This window comes from Fusarium keratoplasticum, chromosome 4 (genome assembly GCF_025433545.1).
Source record: "Fusarium keratoplasticum isolate Fu6.1 chromosome 4, whole genome shotgun sequence".
Lineage (NCBI taxonomy): Eukaryota > Fungi > Ascomycota > Sordariomycetes > Hypocreales > Nectriaceae > Fusarium > Fusarium keratoplasticum.
This window is the reverse complement of record NC_070532.1, coordinates 405,840-426,275: the sequence shown is the minus strand read 5'-3', so window position 1 is coordinate 426,275 and position 20,436 is coordinate 405,840. Positions and strand designations below refer to the sequence as shown.

Below are 20,436 nucleotides of genomic sequence, written 5' to 3'. Positions count from 1 at the left end.
AAGGTGTGCACGCTCCCCTTGATGACAGTCTAGTTTAGTTGGCGTTGTCTGGGTGTCGTATCAGAGGTCTGTCCCGGTGCTTGGGTGCAGAAGGAGAGGTGCTAGGCTGGCGGAGCCGCAAAAGCAAGGCGTGCGCAATGCTGCCAATATGGAGAGCAATCTTGAGAATGACTCGACTGTCGATGGAAGATCAGAGGATGCCAAATGGATGACAGATGGGTACCAGACGGACACCAGATGTACCGTGACAGTGAATGACAGATTTGCGGTGACAGTCTCGACATTTCGGTAGGGAAACCCCATACCCCAACATGTTACATGAGTGAGTGCAACTCCCGCAGTAGAAACCGGGGCTCCTGTGATCCTTCAGTATTCGCGGGGCACCCGGTGCTTGCTGATACCTACCGAGATGGGGAAACACAGGTTCAGGGACCTCGGGGCAGTTGAAGCCCGACAATGCAAATGCTCATCCCAGAAAGATCTTCAACGGTCCCCGTTACATTGCGGGTCTGGAAGCTCTGATCCTGTCCCATGGGATGCAGAAGCGTCAAGTCCCCCCCTAGAGTGGAACGAGCGCACACCCGCGCCCACACACTCCCCTGACCTTTCACTAGCGTCGATGCATGGCATGTATGGCTTTGCTCAAATATGCAGTCTGACGCTTCCAAGAGCAATTGTCTCTGTTGCTTCTTTGTTTCTTTGAACCCGACATTCCTTTTACCTCTTTTCCTCAAGCGTCGAGAGTCCCTCGACACCAACGGCCGGCAAGATGGGAGGCTTTTTGATGCCCGAGCACTACAAATTCTACAAGCCCAGTGTCAATGATATGAACATTGCGAGTATCGCTTGGGGGTTCTCTCTGGGTGTGTGCATCTTTACGGGCGCAAAGGGTGCGAGGCAGACGGTCAAGTCATGGAAGCGTGGTATGAGGACAAACATCTATCTCATCCTCTTGTGGACGGAATGGTGTAGCAGCACTATCATGTCCGCCATCACCTGGTCATATCTCCGCGAGTACATCAAGCCTAGCTTTGCCGTCTTCTTCGTTATCGGTATGGCTTCACACTGGTCCACGGTTGTCGCATTTTCTCTAACATGTTGCGACAGTCTTCCTCTGGGCCGTTCAGATTCAAACCCTACTACAGATCATCATCAACCGAATCTCGATTCTAATGGTAGTCCGGCAAAATGCGTGGAAGCTCAAGCTTGGTGTCTTCCTGACTCTTCTGTGCATCAACATCAGCGTCTTCTGCGTCTGGATACCTGCCCGATTACAGATCAGCCAAAAGTGGAGGGATGTCAACAATGTCTGGGATCGAGTTGAGAAGGTCATTTTCTTGCTGATTGATGCGGCCCTCAACTTTTACTTTATCCATCTGGTCCGATCTCGACTCATCGCCAACGGTCTTACCAAGTACAACCGACTGTACCGATTCAACTTGTTGATGATTGGTGTCTCCATCACCATGGATGTACGTGTTGGACCCTCACTGTTTCATACTCCAGCCCACTAACGTGAAACAGGTGCTTCTGATCGCCATGATGTCTCTCCCCAACGATATCGTCTACCTCCAGTTCCACCCCCTCGCATACCTCGTCAAGCTCCACATCGAGATGAACATGGCAGAGCTCATCACCAAGGTCGTCAAGGCTAGCAACCCCAACGGGTACGACTACTCTGGCTCGCGAAGTCGATCGAACCCCAAGAGCTCCCAGCACCGTACCATCACCGGCAAGAAGATGGGATCCGTCTTCCCAGCCGGCAACACAACCTATGTCGAGGCTGGAGAGGACATCGAGCTGCCCACCAGAGAGGAGCCTGGTATCCAGGTTTCCAAGACTACTCAGGTGGTGGTCAAGCAGACGGCGCCACAGGAATATGACGATCCGGACTTTGCTAGCGAATCGAGTTCGACGCGACAGCTGAAACGGGAGCACTTTGCGGTCTAATCTGTTGTTTCTTCTACCATCACAGCAACACATTTGTATACCCACGGTCACCATTGTCTTCACCAGCAAAGATACCTTTACCCCTCCATGATTAGATTTAGAAGCGGCAACGAGCACAAAACCGTGCATAGTGTCAAAGTACGGCATTCACCTAATAGCATAGACCACATAGAGTTTAGATGAAATTTAATGCATGAAACCGCCCCCTCTCTTGATGACACCCCTGCAGACATCGTTATCCATGTCGAAAATCCTCGTCGTTGCGCCAAGAATCGGCACTAAGAGTCGGCTCCGCTCGTCCGGACATGCTGTGGCTGACTGAGAGCTAACGTTAGATCCGCTCTAGCAAGATTGAGGCCCCCGGTCGAGAATCACGCTATCATCGGACCATGCTCTGAGACGAGTTAAGGGGAAGAGCTTAGGTCTCGCATCGTCTAATCGCGGAGTGCGTGATCTCAAGATTGAAAAAAGCAATGCGTCCCCAGTTTGGTGTGAGTGGGAAAACATGCTGGTTCCTTGTCTTTCCCCAGAGAATCTCAGGATCTGGCAGATGTGGGTTCGGCAAAAGAAAAGAGAGAAAAAAGCAACAGAGACAGTGAAAAGGGTCACATCACTGTAGATTATGGGGAAGAGTTGATGACTTGCAGCTCAACCACGTTTGGAGATGATTTGACATGCCAAGCTGTACAGTTTTTCTTTTGCTGTTGATATTTGACTCATGATGCAGGCCATTTCAATCTCATCAATTTCATACTTTGACAGATGCACGAAAATATTGACTGTGGCAATCAAGTCCTGTCGGCTCATCGCAGCCCTCTCAAACTCGTGTTGTTCATCAAACACACACACGCTTCCTTCGATGAAGGGGCCTCTCCAAAGGCTCAAACACACGATTGCAATCTACCGTGCAAGAACTAGCAGCTGCAGACTTTTCACGGGTAAGCACATGGCCATGGCGCCGCTATCTAGAACCAATCGCTCATCGATCCCTTTTCGATCTCTCTCGTCCAAGCTCTCAAGAACGCCTCTCAAACCGGCTCACTGAATAGCCTGGCCTGACAAAACATAGACAATGTTCGGACGGGTGGCGTGGTGCGGTGTGCCCTGGCGAGCAGTGCATAACGGCACAGGTTCCCGGGACATGGGGCTACCAACAACGCTCGCTCGGCCAAGGGGGATGCTACCCTTCTCTCGCTTGAACCATGCTCTTGGTCCTGCGGCTCAGCTTTTCCTCAACGGGATATCTTCGGACGCTGAATTCGCTATTTCCGCAAGGCCTCAAAAAAGAGAGATCGACAGAGCCAAGACACGGAACCGCCTCACCCGTGTATTCCAGAATGCTACCGAGTAGGGGTTCACGCAAAAAAGCCCATGTGTCAAACACGAGGTCCTACCCCCCTTCTCAGCCCCATTCGAAACCTCATCCCCCTAAACTGCAAAGCGGCGGGAGCTAAGAGCTTGGGTGCCGATAGGGCGGGTAAAAAGCTACCACGCCCGTGTCTTGTCTCAGAAACGCAGCCGTCGATCCCTTGACCAGACCCTAGAACCTATTAAACTTTGGCCAGGGTGGAACGCGGATATTGAGGCCAAGATACGCGAAGGTACCTGGAGCCGCATCGAGTTTACGGCCTAGTGCGCGTCGAGTCCTGGAGTCGATGGTCTAATAGAAAAGGGAGCCGACTTGTTGGTCTCTCGATGGATTTTCGGTTCCTGACCTAGTGATCGCTTCATCGCTTCTAATGTCAATCTCTTGACTTGAAATGCCCAACTCTTGAGCCGCAAGCATGAGTTGACACCGTATTGGAGCCTCAAGTCACTAGCCGATCGGCCTTTTGTCAGTGATGACTCGCCAAGATCGTCCTAGATATCGGAAGTGTACCGAGAGCGAAAACTTGAGTCACATTCGATGCAACACTTGACACACTGTTTAGGGATAATGTAACGGCGTTTCACTTTTGCTACGCTCCTCAGCCTTGAAAAGACTGACTCAATCACGCGATACAGGATATGCCGTAGATCTGACAAAGACCTGTTCCTGTCAGAGTACCCGGGTCACACCACTGCCTCTCCCCGCTCACCGTGACCAGGGTAGGCAATAATCTCGGTGTAATACTCGGTAACGGCACTATCGATCAATAAAAAAGACCCTGTCATCAGCTGTCGTAAACTTCTCTTTCGGGAGAGAAACCTGACTGCCGAAGGAGGGGCTGGCAGGGATCGTTTGTCACTATCATTGTGTTCAAAGATGATGCGTACGAGCTAAACTTTGGCAATTTGCCGAGATGTTGCATTCAAGCTCCTATCTAACCGAATCTCGCCGTAACACTCCTCTATAACCCAAACCTTTCTACCTTCACGACCGAAACCTTCTTCCTTCCTGACAGCTTGAGTCACCCCTGTGACTTAATAACTTTGATCCGTTCCTCCTCCGGCAATGTATCTTCCACGACCCATCCTCAACAGCTAGCTTTCCCCTTTTATTTATATCCTTCCACCGGTTCCTTCTACCGGCTTCAACTCCGCAACCAACTGCAGTAGGCTATCGACCTAGCCTATGTTATTTTTTATAGCCTTAATGAAGGAGTAGTTATCAAGCTTTAGAGCCGTGAGCTTTTTAAGCTTTTATAGCTCTGGTAGCTAATAGTATTATATAAAGTGCCTTAGTACCTAAGGTGCCCCTATGCTCTCTGATACTATAAGGAATACCTCGCCGCCTAAGATAGCTAGCTTGATATATTACTTATCTATAAGCTAGGCCTATTGCTTATAGAGCCTAATTACTATATTGATATTATATATTAAGAGATATCTCGTATTATCTTTAATATTACTCCTCTCGAGGTTGAAATAGCCGGGGAGAAGGAGAGGAAGAGGGTGCTGGTCCCTATACTTAGCGGTAATAGGGACCAGAGCTATGGCCGCGGCTATAGCGTTAGAATCCTCGGCGTTATATAATTTCTTAATTATAGTTCTTCATATTATATTAAGAGACTATAGTCTTAAGAGAAGGTAGAAAGGGGTAATTCTCTTATTTCTTATACGGAGGTTAAAGCTTTTAAATAACCCATAAGAGGCTTAACCTCTTATAATGATATAACTAGGTATAACTCTTTGACTATAGGCAGTAGAAAGTTAAAAAAAAAAAGGCCACTATATTAGCATCGGGATTATGATGCTATAATATATTAAAAATGTGTTCTTTATTATAATTAAAGCCCGGCCCTTGATGGGTTAACTGAGCCTGAAGATCGTTTGTCACTATCTCCGGGATCGAGTGGATTGGTTACGTCAACATCGCTGTGCCAAAAGGAGACACACGAGCATCACTGAGGGTCGGTAGTATCTATGACCCGATGCTTTGGACTGGCGAAAGTCGCCGGAGCCAGACTTGAATCATATCGCCACGTTGATCACATAACCATTGATAGAAGGATCTCGCAAGCCACCAGTCTCTTTTCCCAGCCTATTGATAAGACTGAAACACTAGGAGGACCAGCACAATACTCCCCAGAAGCTGTTGAGCCGAGGGTAGTGGAGCGACACTGTTTGTCCACGATGCACGAAAGCAACTGATAGGCATTGAAAAAACTTCTAGATCACCATGCCAAGACTGCCTGTTTGTTGTGGTATTTCCCAAATGGATCTTGGAGTTCATCTCGCACATTCGGTCAGACATTGTGATAGTCAAAGCGGGAGATTTCAAAGACAAGACCTTCCCAACGAGTCTTGGAATCTTGGGAAGATGAGGGAGTTTCAATGGTTCTGATCAGGGGTTCTAGTCAACTCGAAGATACTCCTCGCCATTCTGAAGCACCCCAACTTCCTCACTAGAAAGCCCACAATGGCCATAATCGATTCCATACCTAGGCTCTGATGCCTTCACCATGCCCCATTGTAATGGAACAGGTGGTGTATCTGGCTGCGGCAGACCGTTTGGGTGGTGGCAAGCTGCCACGATGGCCAAGGTGCAGTTTCCAACCACAGGAATCGCCGTCGGCAATCTTAGGCAGCCTGTCATAACCACCCAACAAAGCATGATAAAAGAGGCAATTACAACAAAGATAATCGCTATAGGCGAGTATCCACGGGTGGAAAAGAACCATTTCGGGTTGGACGCTGAGTCTTCCCTATCCTAGATGACCACGAGAAACAAGCTTTGTGACAGCATCCAGTGCATCAAAATTGACACGAGAATAATGGGAATGCCGAATCGGTAAGAAAGCTGTCAGAGATACTGTGAACGCTGCTCGCCTTTCGGGTGAGAGGAAACTCGATCTTCTGGCTCAGTTAACCCATCAAGGGCCGGGCTTCAACTATAATAAACAACACATTGTCAACACATCATAGCATCATATCCCAATGCCAACACAGTGGCCCTTTTTTAACCTTTTGCTGCCTGCAGTAGAAGACTGTTGCTAGATCCGTTCTCGTGATCAAGCATCACGAAAACTGCAGAGTGCCCCAACCCCCAGCCTCTCCAACACAGCAGTAAAAGGCAGCCAATTTTTCGAGCAAAACTACACGGAAAATCGAATAAATTCCTTCTCGGGTTATGAATATCTAGGTCCTGAACAATAGTAGGTTGCCTCTGGCAGGAAGTAAATCTTTGACCCTGGAGGGCATTCCTCCTTGGATCACACCACGCCTTCACGGAGGTGCCCATTGTGTAAACGCATGAGACCTTCCGCTATTTCTCGACATTGAGAAACCACCCATTCAACAAGAGCATAAGAGTCGCGCCTATCAATCATGTCCGGTATTGGACGAACAAGTGACTCAAATTCTTTCATTCTGATTGAAGTATAAAACCGGTTGTCCAAGAATGGGGACACAACCGGCTTCGCCGCTGCTGAACTGGATGCGAAATCGGAGATTTCTACATTCAATAGAACACGCGTCTCGATAAACCTGTTCTGTGGCTTGAAGCTGTCCCCTAGTTCCAGCCAAACATGGAGGACACGCTCGAAGGCCTCCCCCTTGGAACTAAGGAGATAAGGACGATTGAGGCCCCTGAGCCGCATAAAAGATAACGCATCGCTCGCAATCGCCATTTCCCAGCGTTCCGCAGATTCCCTGGTCTTGGAGATTTGAGTGTATTCAAGTTGAAGATCAAGGGCATCAAAATGACAAATATCCACTATCGCCCTTGGGAACAACGAGCGAAGGTCAAGTTGGTTAACTAGGCCGTCCAGTAGGGTACCCATCAGAAACGCGACCAGATTCGACGAGTGTCTCTTAATTGCACTCAACAAGATGAACTCAAATGCAGCCTTCTTTGCTTCACTCTCAGTGCAGAATGTCTTGTCGAGGTGGGAAGGCGTCCCTAGTAGAAGTTGCTGCAGTAAAATATCCGCAATCTGAAACCTTCCCAAGGTCACGGCTTGGTCGAGACCGTTCATGATGTCTGAGAAGAGGATGCCCTCAGATTTTTCAATCATAAGCGATAGTAGGGGAATAGATCCATGACGTGCTGCCAGAAGCAAGTCGGATCCATTGGGTTGGTAGCCAAACTCCATTAGCATGCGAGGTATAGAGTCGCCACCCGAACTTGATAGGGGCCTGGCAGCGAATGAGTCGTTTTGGCTCCGGGACATATCTCTGGCACGGGACCCGGCGCTGTAAAGAAGTGCAAGGCGAAAGGCGTTCCCAAGATGAGTCATGTCGGCCAGATGCAACCCACTATCAAGAATAGCGTGAACCAAAGACTCATTACCTGAAACGACGGCTCGACAGAGCAGATAATGTGTCGGCCAGTCTGGTGATGAGAATGCTTCAAATGGAATATCGAGGTGGTAGACCGCGCTTTCTTCCCTTAGCTTCCGCGAGAGATAGGTAGACGCTCTCCACATGAGTGCTGCAGGTGGTTGCTTGAACGTTTCCAATACGCATGCCCAGACTTGGTCCAGATCCTCGGATAGTCGCCGTGCGTGCATTTCCCAACGGCTATATGCATACAGCTGCAGCGGAAAGTCATCGACGTGGTTCTGGTCGTGAGAGTAAGAAGAGCCGGCCGAAAGGCAATGCCCAATGTATGCCAATGAACTTCTCACCACGTGACGGTGAGCGAGTTCAATATTGATAGCATAGTGGAGAGAGAGGGAGTCTAGAATCCTAGAGCTAACTAGATACTCCTTGACAGAGAAGTGCGCAAGCGTGACCGTGTAATGCTTTGGCAGGAACATCGCCTCGCTCGAGTCTGGTGGTGGATTAACCTTGATTAGACCAGGAAGCAGGTCTACAAGGTCAAACGGGCTGATACGAGAATCCTCACTGAAGGGGACCTCCTCATCAGGATTGATGATTGATGCATCAACCAACTCTTTGAGATAAAGAGGACGGATACAGCAAGATAACCACTGAAGCGCAGTCTTAGCCTCATAGAGAAGGTCGGAGTCAATCTGAAGTAGGGCGCGCTCATAAGTGGCATCGAGGCTCTGTGGGAGTGATGATAAAATTCTTTGGACGTCACGATCACGTAGGATGCGTTTCTTCTTCAGCTCTTGTATCTGCAGCGAAGTCCAGTGGAACCTGTTTCCCCGTTATTAATCATTTCATCCTCATGAAGTTGTCCTTAGGTTTCATACATCCCACCAGACCCTGCGACTAGCTTCTGTTGGATGTCCTCCTTGGTGTGGTCAGGCAGCGAGGCCAGCTTTGGAGTCAACTTGATCTGATTGGCAACGTAGATTCCGAGGTCATCTCTCGCACCACCAGACGAGTAGGTAAATTTCCTCCGGTGTTGACGTCTACTTATCTCCCTTTCAATGTCCCATTCTGGACGACTGGAAACGAGGATGTGTAACAGAGGATAAACCTTCTCGGCCATCTGATGAAGTAGGAGTAGCAGCGCGATTCGATCTGGTCCATATGGAATTTCGTCAACGCCATCTAGAATCATGTAAACTCGGGGGGACTGGGCCACGTCGGCATTGTCCTCCAAGACACAGGCTCTTGCCAGGTGAGCGAGCAAGGTGGCTTGCATTTGCTTGGTGGATGGAGGATCCGGACCGCATCTCTGATACAATGTCTCAATCAAGGGATCAATGGGGTCTATCAAGCAAAGCTGCCGAAGCATCGACCTAAGAAAACCGGTAACACTATGGCAACCGATATCGTTGAAGGTGAAGTAAAAGTAGGTGATTCGATCCCCACGCTCGGGAGCCCTGCCTTTCAAATCTTCGATGACAGAAGAGCTATAGTGGTCAGAGTTTGTTTTGCACTGGGATCAAGAGGCTAGGTTAGGCTTCCATACCAGAGAACCGTCTTCCCGCACCCAACTGAGAAAGAGTCAGCCATGCCTGCTAGTCGTGAATAGAATACATACCGTCGCCAGCAAGCCACATGCTTTGTCCAGCGTTGATCCATTCGAGGAATTCCTTGCTTTCCAGAAACCATGTGCCGGTTCCTTCTTCCCGCTGATTCTGTGCAGACAAGAGAGCAGCAGAGACGTCAGGAGCAGCCAACCACTCGATCAGGGCACATCTTCGGGCCTCTTTGGCCTTTTCTATAGCAAGTAAGTCAGCCAGGGAGCCAATTCTTGGGGGAAAGCCTTTACCTTTCTCCATTTTCATGTGCTCCTTGTTCGAGTTCTTGATGACAGTCAGCTCTGCATGTAGCTTTCTTAAATCATCCAGACTGGTTGCCGTGGTTTGTCTTGTGTAAAAGTTAGAGCAGGGCCTTGCAACTTCACCTGGAATCGCTCACTTACAAATTTAGGAGGTCCACGACCGCGTTCAAATCTTCGCGCAATTCATTAAGAAGCGACTGCACCCGCACGATCTCCCCGTGATGGAATATTTGAAGGATCCGTCGATTGAGGTTTTTAAACCTCGTTCGAAGCTTCTCCGGGGGGGCCTCCCTCTTCACCTTGTCCAAAATGTCCTCCAGCTTCTTCATGTTGGCCTTGCATCCCTTCATGGTGAGCTGAATTACCGATACGATGTCGCCCGAAAGGCTGGGCTTTCTGAGGGTGATTTCAAGGTGTATAAATATGTTTGCCAGGGCGAGCAGGGATCGCTGGATCTCGGCGATATCTTCGTCGGCATGTGTCCAGAGGTCATAGTAGCCGAGCAGACCCTTCGACACCTGCAACGCGAGGCTCACAATGGCCAAACATGTTCCTGGGTCTGACATCGTGGAATGGGTTTTCGTTTGTTCAGCCGACAGAACAGCGACGAGTAGATTCTGCGAATCGTGGGATGATGGCCTGATTTAATAGACCTTGACCTTGTGGCCGCGAACCAACACCTCCGAAACTGGCCTGGGCTTTGGCGTTATCTTAGCATTCCCGTTGGCTAACGCTGCTGCAAGGCAAACTGGCTATGGCACACGAGGCACTGTTTGGCTGCTGAGCCCCTCAGTGTTTGTTGCTTTTCACTGGGCGGCCAGGTGGCAGCGTCTGCAGGCGCCTAGGATGGCCGCCCAAAGACGGCCAAAGGGTGCGGCGAAGCAAGACTGAGGCCATCTGCAGAAAAAAGCGTGACATGTATTCTTTCTCTGCCAAACAAGACAGCTAATGCTGTGACTTGAAGAGAGATTTCTCGGATAGTTCAGGTACATAGACGCCAAGAGAAAAAGCGCATTGTTAAAATTAAGGGCCAAAAGTCTACGAACAACCTGCAGTGCATCACCTTAAATCACTATTTTTTAACATTTTAAAACCATGATAAAAGCCTCAATAAATTAGTTGGAATATTAAAATTATAATATATATTATATAAATAGCTTAAAATACTTATAGTAGTTTTAAAATAATTTTATTATTATTATTAGATAAGATATAAAGGTAAGAAAATAGAGGAAATAATATACATTTTAAGGCTCTATAATATAGTGGGAAATATAGAGGACTTTAGTGACTTATAGGGGGCTTAATACAGTGCGACGGAACTCTTTTAGGGCATTTTCGCACTAAAAAAATATACTTTTTATCTTTAATAATTTATCTAGGCTTAATTATACTATATATAAAAAAAGTAAATAAGCAGAAAGTTAGATTTAGTATTTATTTATAAGAAAAGATTTTTTATTTATTTTATTTATATAAGAATCTTTTCTTAGTTATCTTTTTATATTATACAAATTAGTGGGTTTTATGTGGCGCACTGTTATCTGTTCGCAGACTTTTGGCCCCAAATTTTAATCTGCCCTGACAAGCCACTTTACATGATGTCATTCGATGACATGGGTACGCGCCCTTTGGTTGTCAATGGTGATGCTTATTAACACTTGAAAGGCAGCCCAGTTTACAAAGGGAGAAAAGGCTTAAAGCCAATTCAACCTCAACTCAACCCACAGCGTCTCAGTGAGCCGTAACTTCAACATGGCGAGGACTAGTGGCAGTGTCACTTCGCTTCACCCCACAATCATCTCTCTAGAACCGATTGCTCCTGATTTCAGGATTAAATCGCACCATACGATCAATGCGAATACCACCTCCGCTCACTCCGCATCGATTCTTGGCCAAGATGTCGATACCACTCCGCCAGCAGACCCGGACCTTTCAGCTCCATCACAATCTTTGAGCATCTCCAAGATCAGAGGTGTGACCGTCATCGTTACCTTGGCTGGTATCAGCTTCCTCAACACCATGGGCTCTGGCATTCTCATTGCCGCCCTTCCACGAATCGCCGATGACGTTGGTCTCGGAGAGAGCCTCATTCTATGGCCTGCCGCTGTTTATGCGCTCGCAGCCGGTTGTTTACTGCTCATCTTTGGCGCTGTTGCCGATGTCATTGGTGCCAAGCTGATGTGGGTGACGGGGAGCTATCTCTTCGTTATCTTTACACTGGCAGTTGGTCTTGCCCAAACTGGGATCCAGATCATCGTCTTTCGAACGTTACTTGGGGCATCTATTTCGATGTGCTTACCCACCGCCGTGAGCTTAATCTCGAACACCTTCCCGAGAGGAAATTGGAGAAACATTGCCTTTGCCATGAACGGCATGGGCAGTCCTTTGGGATATGCCCTTGGCTTGGTTCTCGGAGGCATCTTCACCGACACGATCGGCTGGCGATGGGCTTACTACATGATGGCCATTATCAACTTTTGTCTCTCGACTTGCGCCATCTGGTCACTTCCATCTGTTCACACCCAATCCGAACGAAAATGGACTGCCCGGTTGATGCACGAGATTGACTGGGTTGGTGCTACGACCATGAGTGTGGCACTTGGCATGCTCTTGTACGTGCTTGCCATGATCTCGTCATCCTATAAAAGGCTCGACGACGCATCCAATATTATCCTTTTGACAACAGCCCTCGTCCTGTTGATTGCATTTCCATTCTGGATGAGCTACCAGGTCAAACGGGGGAAGCCGGCCCTGATCCCAAATGATCTCTGGAAAAATCGGTCCTTCACATCGGTCTGCGTCGCCGTCTTTCTTTGCTGGGCATCACTAAACGGTATTGAGTATTTCACCACTCTATAGTAAGTTCCATTAACTCTCTCTCGTCCCCATCTGCGGCTAACGCATAGCCAAAGCTTCCAAAAGGTCGAAGGCCTATCCGCCTTGCAGAGCTCGCTACGATTCTTGCCCCATGTCATCATGGGTGTTGCAGTCAACATCATCACCGGATTGCTCATCGCACGCGTCAAGGTGCGCACTCTGGCTGTTGTCTCGGCACTGGTCACCATGGTCGCCTCACCTCTGATGGCTACGGTCGATGTTGGCGAGAACTATTGGCTGGCGCCATTTTGGGCCATGTTTCTCTCGCCCGTCAACCCAGACGGTACGTGTTGTAATACCTCATCGTCAAATCTGCCCTAACGGACTTAGTGCTCTTCACCGTGTCTAACCTGGTCATCTCCGATGCGTATCCTCCAGAGATGCAGTCTCTCGCCGGTGGTGTATTTAACGAAGTTGGGCAGTTTGGAAACTCTGTAGGGCTGGCCATTACTGCCGCAATCGCAGCGTCCGTCACAGAGCACTCTGGAATCCAGGCACGCGAGGAAGCGTTAATGAAAGGTTATCGAGTGGCGTTTTGGACCATCTTTGCCAGCTGTTCGGCTGTTACCATTGTCGTTTGGTTTGGACTGAGAAAGGGTGGAGTCGTTGGCAGAAAACAAGATTGATCATGGCCGTCTTTGCCTCCTTGCGTTTGTCGGTATCAACGACGGCTCCAAAAGGAGTTATCGAGCACAATATTAAAGAACACTATCTTATGGCGCAGATATCCCATCGAGGGCCGGGCTTCAACTATAAGAACACGTTGCCAATAAAACACTGGTATCATATCAGTAACAGAATACGCTTTGAAATTTCGGTACATAGCGTGTGTAATTTTGGCCTCGATTGGAGGACATACCCTCAGTTGCGGGTAATGGTTATCGCTACTCTTTTCTATTTGTCCCCAGACTTGGGCTACAGCTTGAATGACTACTCTTCTCGCGTCGGAACTGTTTTGTGTCCTTGTTATGGCACCCAAGGGACAAAATACGAGACCAAACCAGGACAGTACTATCACGTTATCAAATCACATTGCGGGCTGAGTCTTTTGTATGGAACAAGGCTAGTAAAGGAATCTTCACGAAGCAGACAATTCTTCGGCTTCAGGTAGTCAAGGATGTGATTGGTGTGCTGAGCTACCTAACATTGCCTCGTTCCATCATATCCATCGCCACTGCATTCAACGAGCCAGGGCACTGAGTTCTTTGGAGAGATCACGCGCATCACACTGTGCCTATCTTACTTCCACTGGGCAACAAGGTACTGGTTGCCATTGTCGGGGTCGACAACATAGACCTGAATGGTCTGGGTGTCGGCAATACCACGGCCAGCGTTGTACTCAAGGAAGTTGACCTTCTGCGAGCCGTCAGACTGCACAGAGTACGAGTCACGGACTCCCAGGTCCTGACCAGCCTTGACGACACGGTACTTGTAGGGCTTGTTGGTCAGGACACGGGGGAAGGTGAGGTTGTCGATGTAGGAGTTGGGGCTTCCGCGGCCCCAGTTGGGAGTGTAGTCGAAGTTGAGCTTCTTCTGGCTCGCGACGATGTAGAAGAGAACGGCGGAGTCGTTGGTGGTAGCCATGGTGTAGTGTGAGGTGGTTGAACTGTGATGGGGTGGATCAGTTGAGGTCTTATTCAAGTGAGACTGAGTCCCAAGGGTGGTGCGAACCTTTGAAGTGTTTGTTTGAGTAGAGAAAAGTGTAGATTGCAGAGTTGAGTTGAGAGCAGAGTTTGAGAGGAATGAAGAGGTTCTTATATACCTCGATGAGCAAACTGGACGCGTTGGCTGCACTATCATCGGAGTCTCTAAGATCGTGATTTATTCGAAAGACAACCAAGCTGAAAACCCAGTACAACTCTCAATCTGATTTCACAACATTGCGCCATCGCTATGGCTGTTTCTGATTAAATTCGCTAGGATAAATACATATTTAAGGCTTGTTCCCTCTCAACGTCTTGTTTAATTGACTATCTCACCATTTGAGATTCGGCAATCAGATACCGCGATGTCGCAAGTGAGACATGTCTGACTCTAGGAGACACGGATTCGTCGGCAGTTTTTCAGCTGTCTGCACCTCTCCCGTCTTAGCTCAAATGCTGCAGAATTGTCCCTCCTCTGCAGGCGGTTCAACAGTTCCCGTCTGCGGGGGAGTTTGACCGAGCGGAGGGGTACGAGGCATATGTGCGATGGGCAGGTTTTGACGAAACCTGAGGGGTTTCGAGGGTGTCCTCGGATCGGAAGAACATGTTCGTGTCACGTCGGTGTATGCAATGCTGACATGACATCGTTCAGTGTGACCTACCTCAGGCAAGTTGAACCAAATGGGGCGCTGGACGGGCAACCACATGGTGTTGGAGTACATATCTGGCATTAATGTTTCATCAGATCTCTGTGTGTCCGCTACAAGGCGGGGTAGGGTTGCACTCAATATTGCTAGGTACGGAGCTACTCCAGACCAAACAACCACCTTTGGCCTGACGCTGGAGTAATAATGGATAAATCCATCCCTAGCAAACGGAGAGGAAGTATTGTTACTAGAGATTGAATGCGAGGCGGACTGTATTTTTCATTACCTGAACCAGGTAAATGTTACGTGACACAAGCCTATGCACGTCTTGCCTGACTCTTGCGTGGGACTCCAAAGCTCAAGGGACCTCTCCAACCGGTGAAAACAGACGCATCTGTCACTTCGCCCCAAAGACAACCCCAAAGTCCCAGCAAGGGGCCTTTACTTGGAGCAAACCTTGGCGCACCCGGGCTGACCAGCCGACTGGCAGTTGGTGACGCAGGACATCTGGTTCTTCAGAGGCGTCCGGCCAGAACACATTCCGTTGCAAAACCATCCTTGCCTGGTGATGCAGTCAAAGTAGCAGCTGCGGAGGGCGCGAGCCTCAATGCTCTTGTCGGGAACTTCGATACCAGCAGGGGCCTCAAGGGTGCCAGTGAAGGATTCGGCAAAGGCCCTGGCGGCGTCCACATCGACGGCTTCTTCAGGGGTTGGCACGGCCTGGACGGCGAGGACCATTAGAGAGAGAACCGAGATCTTTGGAGGCAGTTTTAGTAGATCTGTTGGGAAAGGGGGCAATGGTTGAGCCTACGAGCTTCATGGTGAGGTAACAATGGTTGGTTGCGAAGAATGATGTGATGATAAGTCTGTCGGAGGCGAGATGCCGAGTACTGGAGTTGATCTCTATGGGTCAGTGGAATTATGGTCTACTTATATAGAAATCTCCCAGAGTTATGATAAATGCGAAAGCATGCGGCCGGGAACCGCCGAGGACGTTTATGACAGTTAATGCGCGCCTCTGATGACCTCGTACACTTTCGACGTCGACTCATCTTCATTTCTACTAAAGAATTCCCGAAATGGAAAAATTTCGGCGTATATACAGCAGTGAATTGTCAAGTTGGGCTCATTTGGAGCCCTGACAGGGGGTTCGGAGATCAGCTTGACTTCACGAACTTTGCCCCAGTGACGCTGTCCAAGAGAGGCTGAGCCGAGGCTTCCAGGCCAGGTCGACTGCAAGTTGCAGGGACAAAGAAAGACTTCACCGATACCACGCAAGTACAAGTGCAGAGTATCCAATCCAAGGCCTCAAAATGCCGAGTTCCGGATCCATAGGCCGGTTCGGGTGGTTGCAATGGCAGAAAGAAGATTAACTTGCGCAAACCTTCTCAACATGAAAATCTCTGACAACTCATCACCAACGACTATGAGTGCATTTCATGGCATTTTGAAGGATCTGAGACATTCTCAAACTTTAAAACATACATCCAAGAAGCAATGCATCAAATCCAGTGACAGCTCTTATGGACCTTAATGGTCAGGGCAAACTATTGCACGGGCTCGGCAACCGAGAACTGCCAACTCAACATCTTGTTAATGATGCTTTTTATGCCATTTATACTCGTCTATTTCGCATATGACATCCTATCTCTTTGAAAACATGTTTAAAAGTCTAGAAGAGAAGCCCAAGATCATCTCCGGTGTGCTGCGAGCGTCGGCTCTGATTGAGGTTACCATTGACAGCCCGATTCCCCATCAGTCCGCCCCAGTGTGATGTAAAAAGCAATTTCCTTTGGCGAGTCCCAAACGATGCATGTGACATGTACAATCTCAGGCCACCAGCCTCGTATAGCTTCAGAATCGAGGGGGCTGTGTCTACGTTTGCGTCTTTTTCTCCCACCTAGCTAGGGGTCAGCGAAGGAACAAGGATCGGCAGATGATAAGACAACTCACAAGTCCAAGAACAGCTTCCATAGGATGGAAAAGAGAATACCCTGAAGACCATTGGCCAAGATGCGGGTCTTGAGGCCCCGGCCAAGGAGTCCTGTGATGCCATCCTGAACAACGACTGCGCGCGCAGCTTCACCTGGGAAAGAGTTAGTCTAAACCCTACGGCCATCTTGTTTTCGGACCGATCCCTACCATATGAAACCTTGGTGTCGTTGACTTGGCGATAGGTCTTGACCACTCTCAGAGAGTTGGAGATGGAATCCGATACAATCGAGGCACAGAAGCCGATAAAGGCCAGTCGTAGTAGCCACCAAAAGAGCGGGTGCTTCGCTGGCTCAGCAATAACCTCGGATAAGAAGTTATACTGTCCGTTGTAAGTGATTGTCCATGATTGATGAACTGTCAACTTACCGTCGCAAACCAGGGGTAATGTCCAACAAAGGTGGCAGCCGCAGTAGCAAATGCGCCCCACCAGAGACTTCCAATTCCATTCGACTTGATACGTCGTCTGAGAAGGGCGGTTCCGCGAGCACCTTGTGCCTGGAGGGTGGTCTTGAGTGTGTCGATGGGAGTGAGGATCATACGGAAAGCCGCCGCGCTGGTACAGCGTTAGCACATATAGATCCGGTTTCACTGGAGTTCATTACCAAAGAGACGCAAAAATAGTTTTGATGGGTGATGGCAGGTTTTTCAAGTATGGGCTTGACTGGAGCAGAGCAAGAATACCGGCATTGGCAGCGGTATCTCCGAATCTTGAAACGGGCCCTGTGCAAAGTCAGAATGGAGAACGATTTGGGCTCAGAAGAGTTGATTAATGGACCTTGGAAAAGAGCAGGGGCGATTCCTTGGTAGTATCGCCGAACTCCTCCCTCTTCATACAGAGTTCGCGTGGCAACGGTGAATGATGTGCCATGGCGATATTGGTAGTTCATGATTGTACGCAGTGGCTGTCGGAGTGTCAGTACCAGCACAGATGAGATAGACAAGATCAACATACCATGAGAAGCAAGACCTGCAGCACCATAGCCGCCGCACCACTGAGACCTCCCCCAAGCGCGCGCTTCAGAGCGCCTTTCAAGTCGAACTGGAACAAACATTAATACAGAGCCATCGCATAAAGGGTGCAGAGCCAGTACCTCGGTCTCATCGGCATCGATCCATCCCTTCACAAAGACCCCAATCACGATCAATAATAGCAAAATCCAGAATATGCGCCAAGCGTATCGTCTCTTCGGCGTCTTCTCCTCGGGCGTCGGCTCCGCTTCCGGTCCGGACTCGGACCCCTCACCCTGGACATGAGGGGGCCGATCTCCGAGCAAAGGGGTATGCTCTGTCGTCCCACGAGAGGACTCGGGGTCGCTAGTAACCATTTTGAAATGCTGTAGCAAGATAAAATCTGCTGTGGAGGTTCTGTGAGAGTCGAGGGATCAGGGAGTTTACATTTCCCCCGCGATTTTTAAGACTAGCTGAGATCTCGCGTGCTCGGCAGTCCGATTACGTGCTAGATTCCGGAGTATTAAGCGGGGACACTTGAGATGCATTATTAATACGATCTGCTGTCTCGGACTTAACGAGATAGGTAAGTTAACGCGTCGCGTCGCGTGTTGTTGCCTGCTGACCAAGTGAGACAGCCCCGCGTTCAATCGCGCATTCATCATTCATTCACGGGATGAGCTTGTTGGAAGGATATATTTCTATACTGTATCCATTACCTGGGGAAATACCCAAGACATGTGACGTTCATGCCATACTCCGGTTCACCTGCTCAGTGATTCCCGACCCGATTCTCTGTCAGACAGTGTCGCTTGGTCATATTTGACGTCGACCTGAAAAGTATGAGCACAAGGGATCAAGTTGTTTCTTGCAAAACACATGACTTACAGCTGTTGTCCGGATGATGCCGTTATACGTCATTATCTCCTCCTCGCTGCCATTGGGCGAATGACCACGAATCTCGGTATGTGTCTTGCTGAGATGGATGTCCCTGAGGGGAAAAGACCCGGTTGCAGTTGTATGCCGTATCCCAGTACTATTTCCATACCTACTGGGTGCGTTGTATTCCATGGCTTCGTTGCTGCTCTTGTTGGAAAAGAGACCAGGGAACATTCTGCGGAAGAGGGGGCGCAGTGCAGGTCCGCAAGAGGCAATGATGGCGAGATTGACTTCGATGTTACTCAACGTCTCTCCCAGCGAGTTTCTAGGATCGTAGTTAGGGTCGATGTGATAGAACTTTTTGCGAAACTCGTGCACTCGAATAATCCCGACGACGGTTACCCTAGAAACGACAATTACTCGAGTGAATGGATTGTGAGATCGTGACTCTACGTACACACCACCCACGAGAAAAACAACTATCAGGCCGACCTTGGCAGCAATGCGCATCTTGAGGCCGAGGAAAACCCAGAAGGGAATAAGAAGGACCAAAAAGTCCGTGATGATAGTGATGATGGCCGTCGAGACGTAAAAAAGCGGCGAGTCGACCTCGCGCTGTGGCTTGATGGACTTGTCCCAATACGCCCTGACGGGGATCGTTTGGCAGAGGACAGTGATAAAAATGGCAAACATTTGCGCCAGATTGAAGGCATTGAGTGCATAGATGGACCATCTGATGCTGCGGCGATGGCCTCCAAGGCGAAGGAGAAAGATGAGGACTGATGACTTGACGAGAGCCAGGATCGGGTTGTAGAGAACCTGCATTATCCAGTTCCAGAAGAGGGATGGTTCGGCATTGTATGTGTCGGGGACATCTTCGGATGGGAAGCCGATGAATTGGTATTTAAAAACTGGACGTGATTAGCTATTGAACGGTGCCATTGTTGTGAGGGAGCATACAGAAATACGTCGGTATTGTCAATCCAATTGAGAAGATCTGGAATTGCATGTCAAGATGTGGCTTCAATAAACCCGACGAGGCGGCGTACCATGGCGGCTGTAACCAACCAATCGTCTACCAAAAAACACAAAGTTAGCAAGAAGCAATCATGATGCAAGCCATCCATCGACCAGATCCAGTGGAGATCATACCAATTCCCACCTGTTTGGTGCTCCATCTGGAGTACATGCGCACACCCCAGACCAAAAAAGCAAGAACCGGAAACAAAATGATGATGGCGATGGCCCCTTGTTGGAGATTTGTGGTGGGGAGCTCGGAGACGGGCAGCCAGGGCTTGTGGAGAGTTTCGTTGGTACTGCTCGCGTAGAGATCGACGCCAACCGCGGCCGACATGTTGGAAGCTCTCTCGTGTGCGATTGAAGTTGGAGATCTTGCAAGTTCAGAAGCAAAGGGGAAAGGAGATATGCCAATGAATTAAAGCCCAGGCTGGGTCAGATACTCGCCACAACGACTGGGTCCGAGTAGCATTCTGCTGGAGACCAGCTGAGTCAACAGCATCCTCCCTCCTGTATGTTATATACATCCATACAGCACATGCATGGCCTCTCCTGCCAGCGGCTCGGTCAGCCCGTGGTCAGTGTGGTGGCGGTCGCTAGTGTGTCGGCGTTTCTGTCTTCCATGATCCCACGATGCAGAAAACGCCAAACATCAGCCAGGCCAGAGGGCTGGGACTAAAGCTACTAGTGTCTGCGGAGAAGACTCCGCGAGGCACCATCTACAGTGGCGTCGTTGGGCGTTCGACTTGTGTGTGCGCTCGTCTAACAGGTTGGTTCCTATTTCAAGACTCGCGGCCCCGCGTAGAAACATTATCTACGCTTTACGCGGGAGGCGGACCTGGCGCTCGCGTGTCGATCATTTTCGATGACAGCCTGCAGGGATTCAATCCTGATAACAAGAGACTGTTGG

General features: G+C 49.3%; 5 protein-coding genes and 1 pseudogene across 6 annotated transcripts, besides 1 other annotated feature; 2 read left to right on the top strand and 4 right to left on the bottom strand.

Annotated features, from left to right (window-relative positions):
• Nucleotides 1-769: 769 nt before the first annotated feature.
• Nucleotides 770-1,950, top strand: NCS57_00519900 (uncharacterized protein; the record flags this gene model as incomplete). The annotated part of the gene is made up of 3 exons (XM_053055132.1): nt 770-1,052; nt 1,108-1,472; nt 1,525-1,950. 3 exons carry the CDS (start codon nt 770-772, stop codon nt 1,948-1,950), a joined length of 1,074 nt encoding a protein of 357 aa, XP_052914087.1.
• Nucleotides 1,951-6,584: 4,634 nt separating this feature from the next.
• NCS57_00519800 (uncharacterized protein) lies at nt 6,585-10,104 on the bottom strand (the record flags this gene model as incomplete). Its single annotated transcript, XM_053055131.1, has 6 exons — nt 9,659-10,104; nt 9,506-9,603; nt 9,275-9,454; nt 9,203-9,227; nt 8,535-9,143; nt 6,585-8,478 (listed from the first exon to the last, which is right to left on the bottom strand). Exons 1-6 carry the CDS (start codon nt 10,081-10,083, stop codon nt 6,585-6,587), a joined length of 3,231 nt encoding a protein of 1,076 aa, XP_052914086.1. The 5' UTR covers nt 10,084-10,104.
• A 1,144-nt stretch (nt 10,105-11,248) lies between these two features.
• On the top strand, nt 11,249-13,023 carry NCS57_00519700 (annotated as a pseudogene). Its single transcript has 3 exons — nt 11,249-12,378; nt 12,433-12,680; nt 12,728-13,023.
• Nucleotides 11,249-13,023: a sequence feature.
• A 613-nt stretch (nt 13,024-13,636) lies between these two features.
• NCS57_00519600 (uncharacterized protein) lies at nt 13,637-14,115 on the bottom strand (the record flags this gene model as incomplete). The annotated part of the gene is made up of 1 exon (XM_053055130.1): nt 13,637-14,115. The coding sequence occupies exon 1, from the start codon at nt 13,979-13,981 to the stop codon at nt 13,637-13,639; it is 345 nt and encodes a 114-aa protein (XP_052914085.1). The 5' UTR covers nt 13,982-14,115.
• A 2,447-nt stretch (nt 14,116-16,562) lies between these two features.
• Nucleotides 16,563-18,007, bottom strand: NCS57_00519500 (uncharacterized protein; the record flags this gene model as incomplete). Its single annotated transcript, XM_053055129.1, has 8 exons — nt 16,563-16,587; nt 16,641-16,773; nt 16,830-17,001; nt 17,049-17,235; nt 17,285-17,402; nt 17,458-17,584; nt 17,635-17,721; nt 17,774-18,007. 8 exons carry the CDS (start codon nt 18,005-18,007, stop codon nt 16,563-16,565), a joined length of 1,083 nt encoding a protein of 360 aa, XP_052914084.1.
• Nucleotides 18,008-18,394: 387 nt separating this feature from the next.
• Nucleotides 18,395-19,863, bottom strand: NCS57_00519400 (uncharacterized protein; the record flags this gene model as incomplete). The annotated part of the gene is made up of 6 exons (XM_053055128.1): nt 18,395-18,463; nt 18,519-18,912; nt 18,967-19,420; nt 19,470-19,506; nt 19,559-19,584; nt 19,662-19,863. The coding sequence occupies 6 exons, from the start codon at nt 19,861-19,863 to the stop codon at nt 18,395-18,397; spliced, it is 1,182 nt and encodes a 393-aa protein (XP_052914083.1).
• Nucleotides 19,864-20,436: the final 573 nt, after the last annotated feature.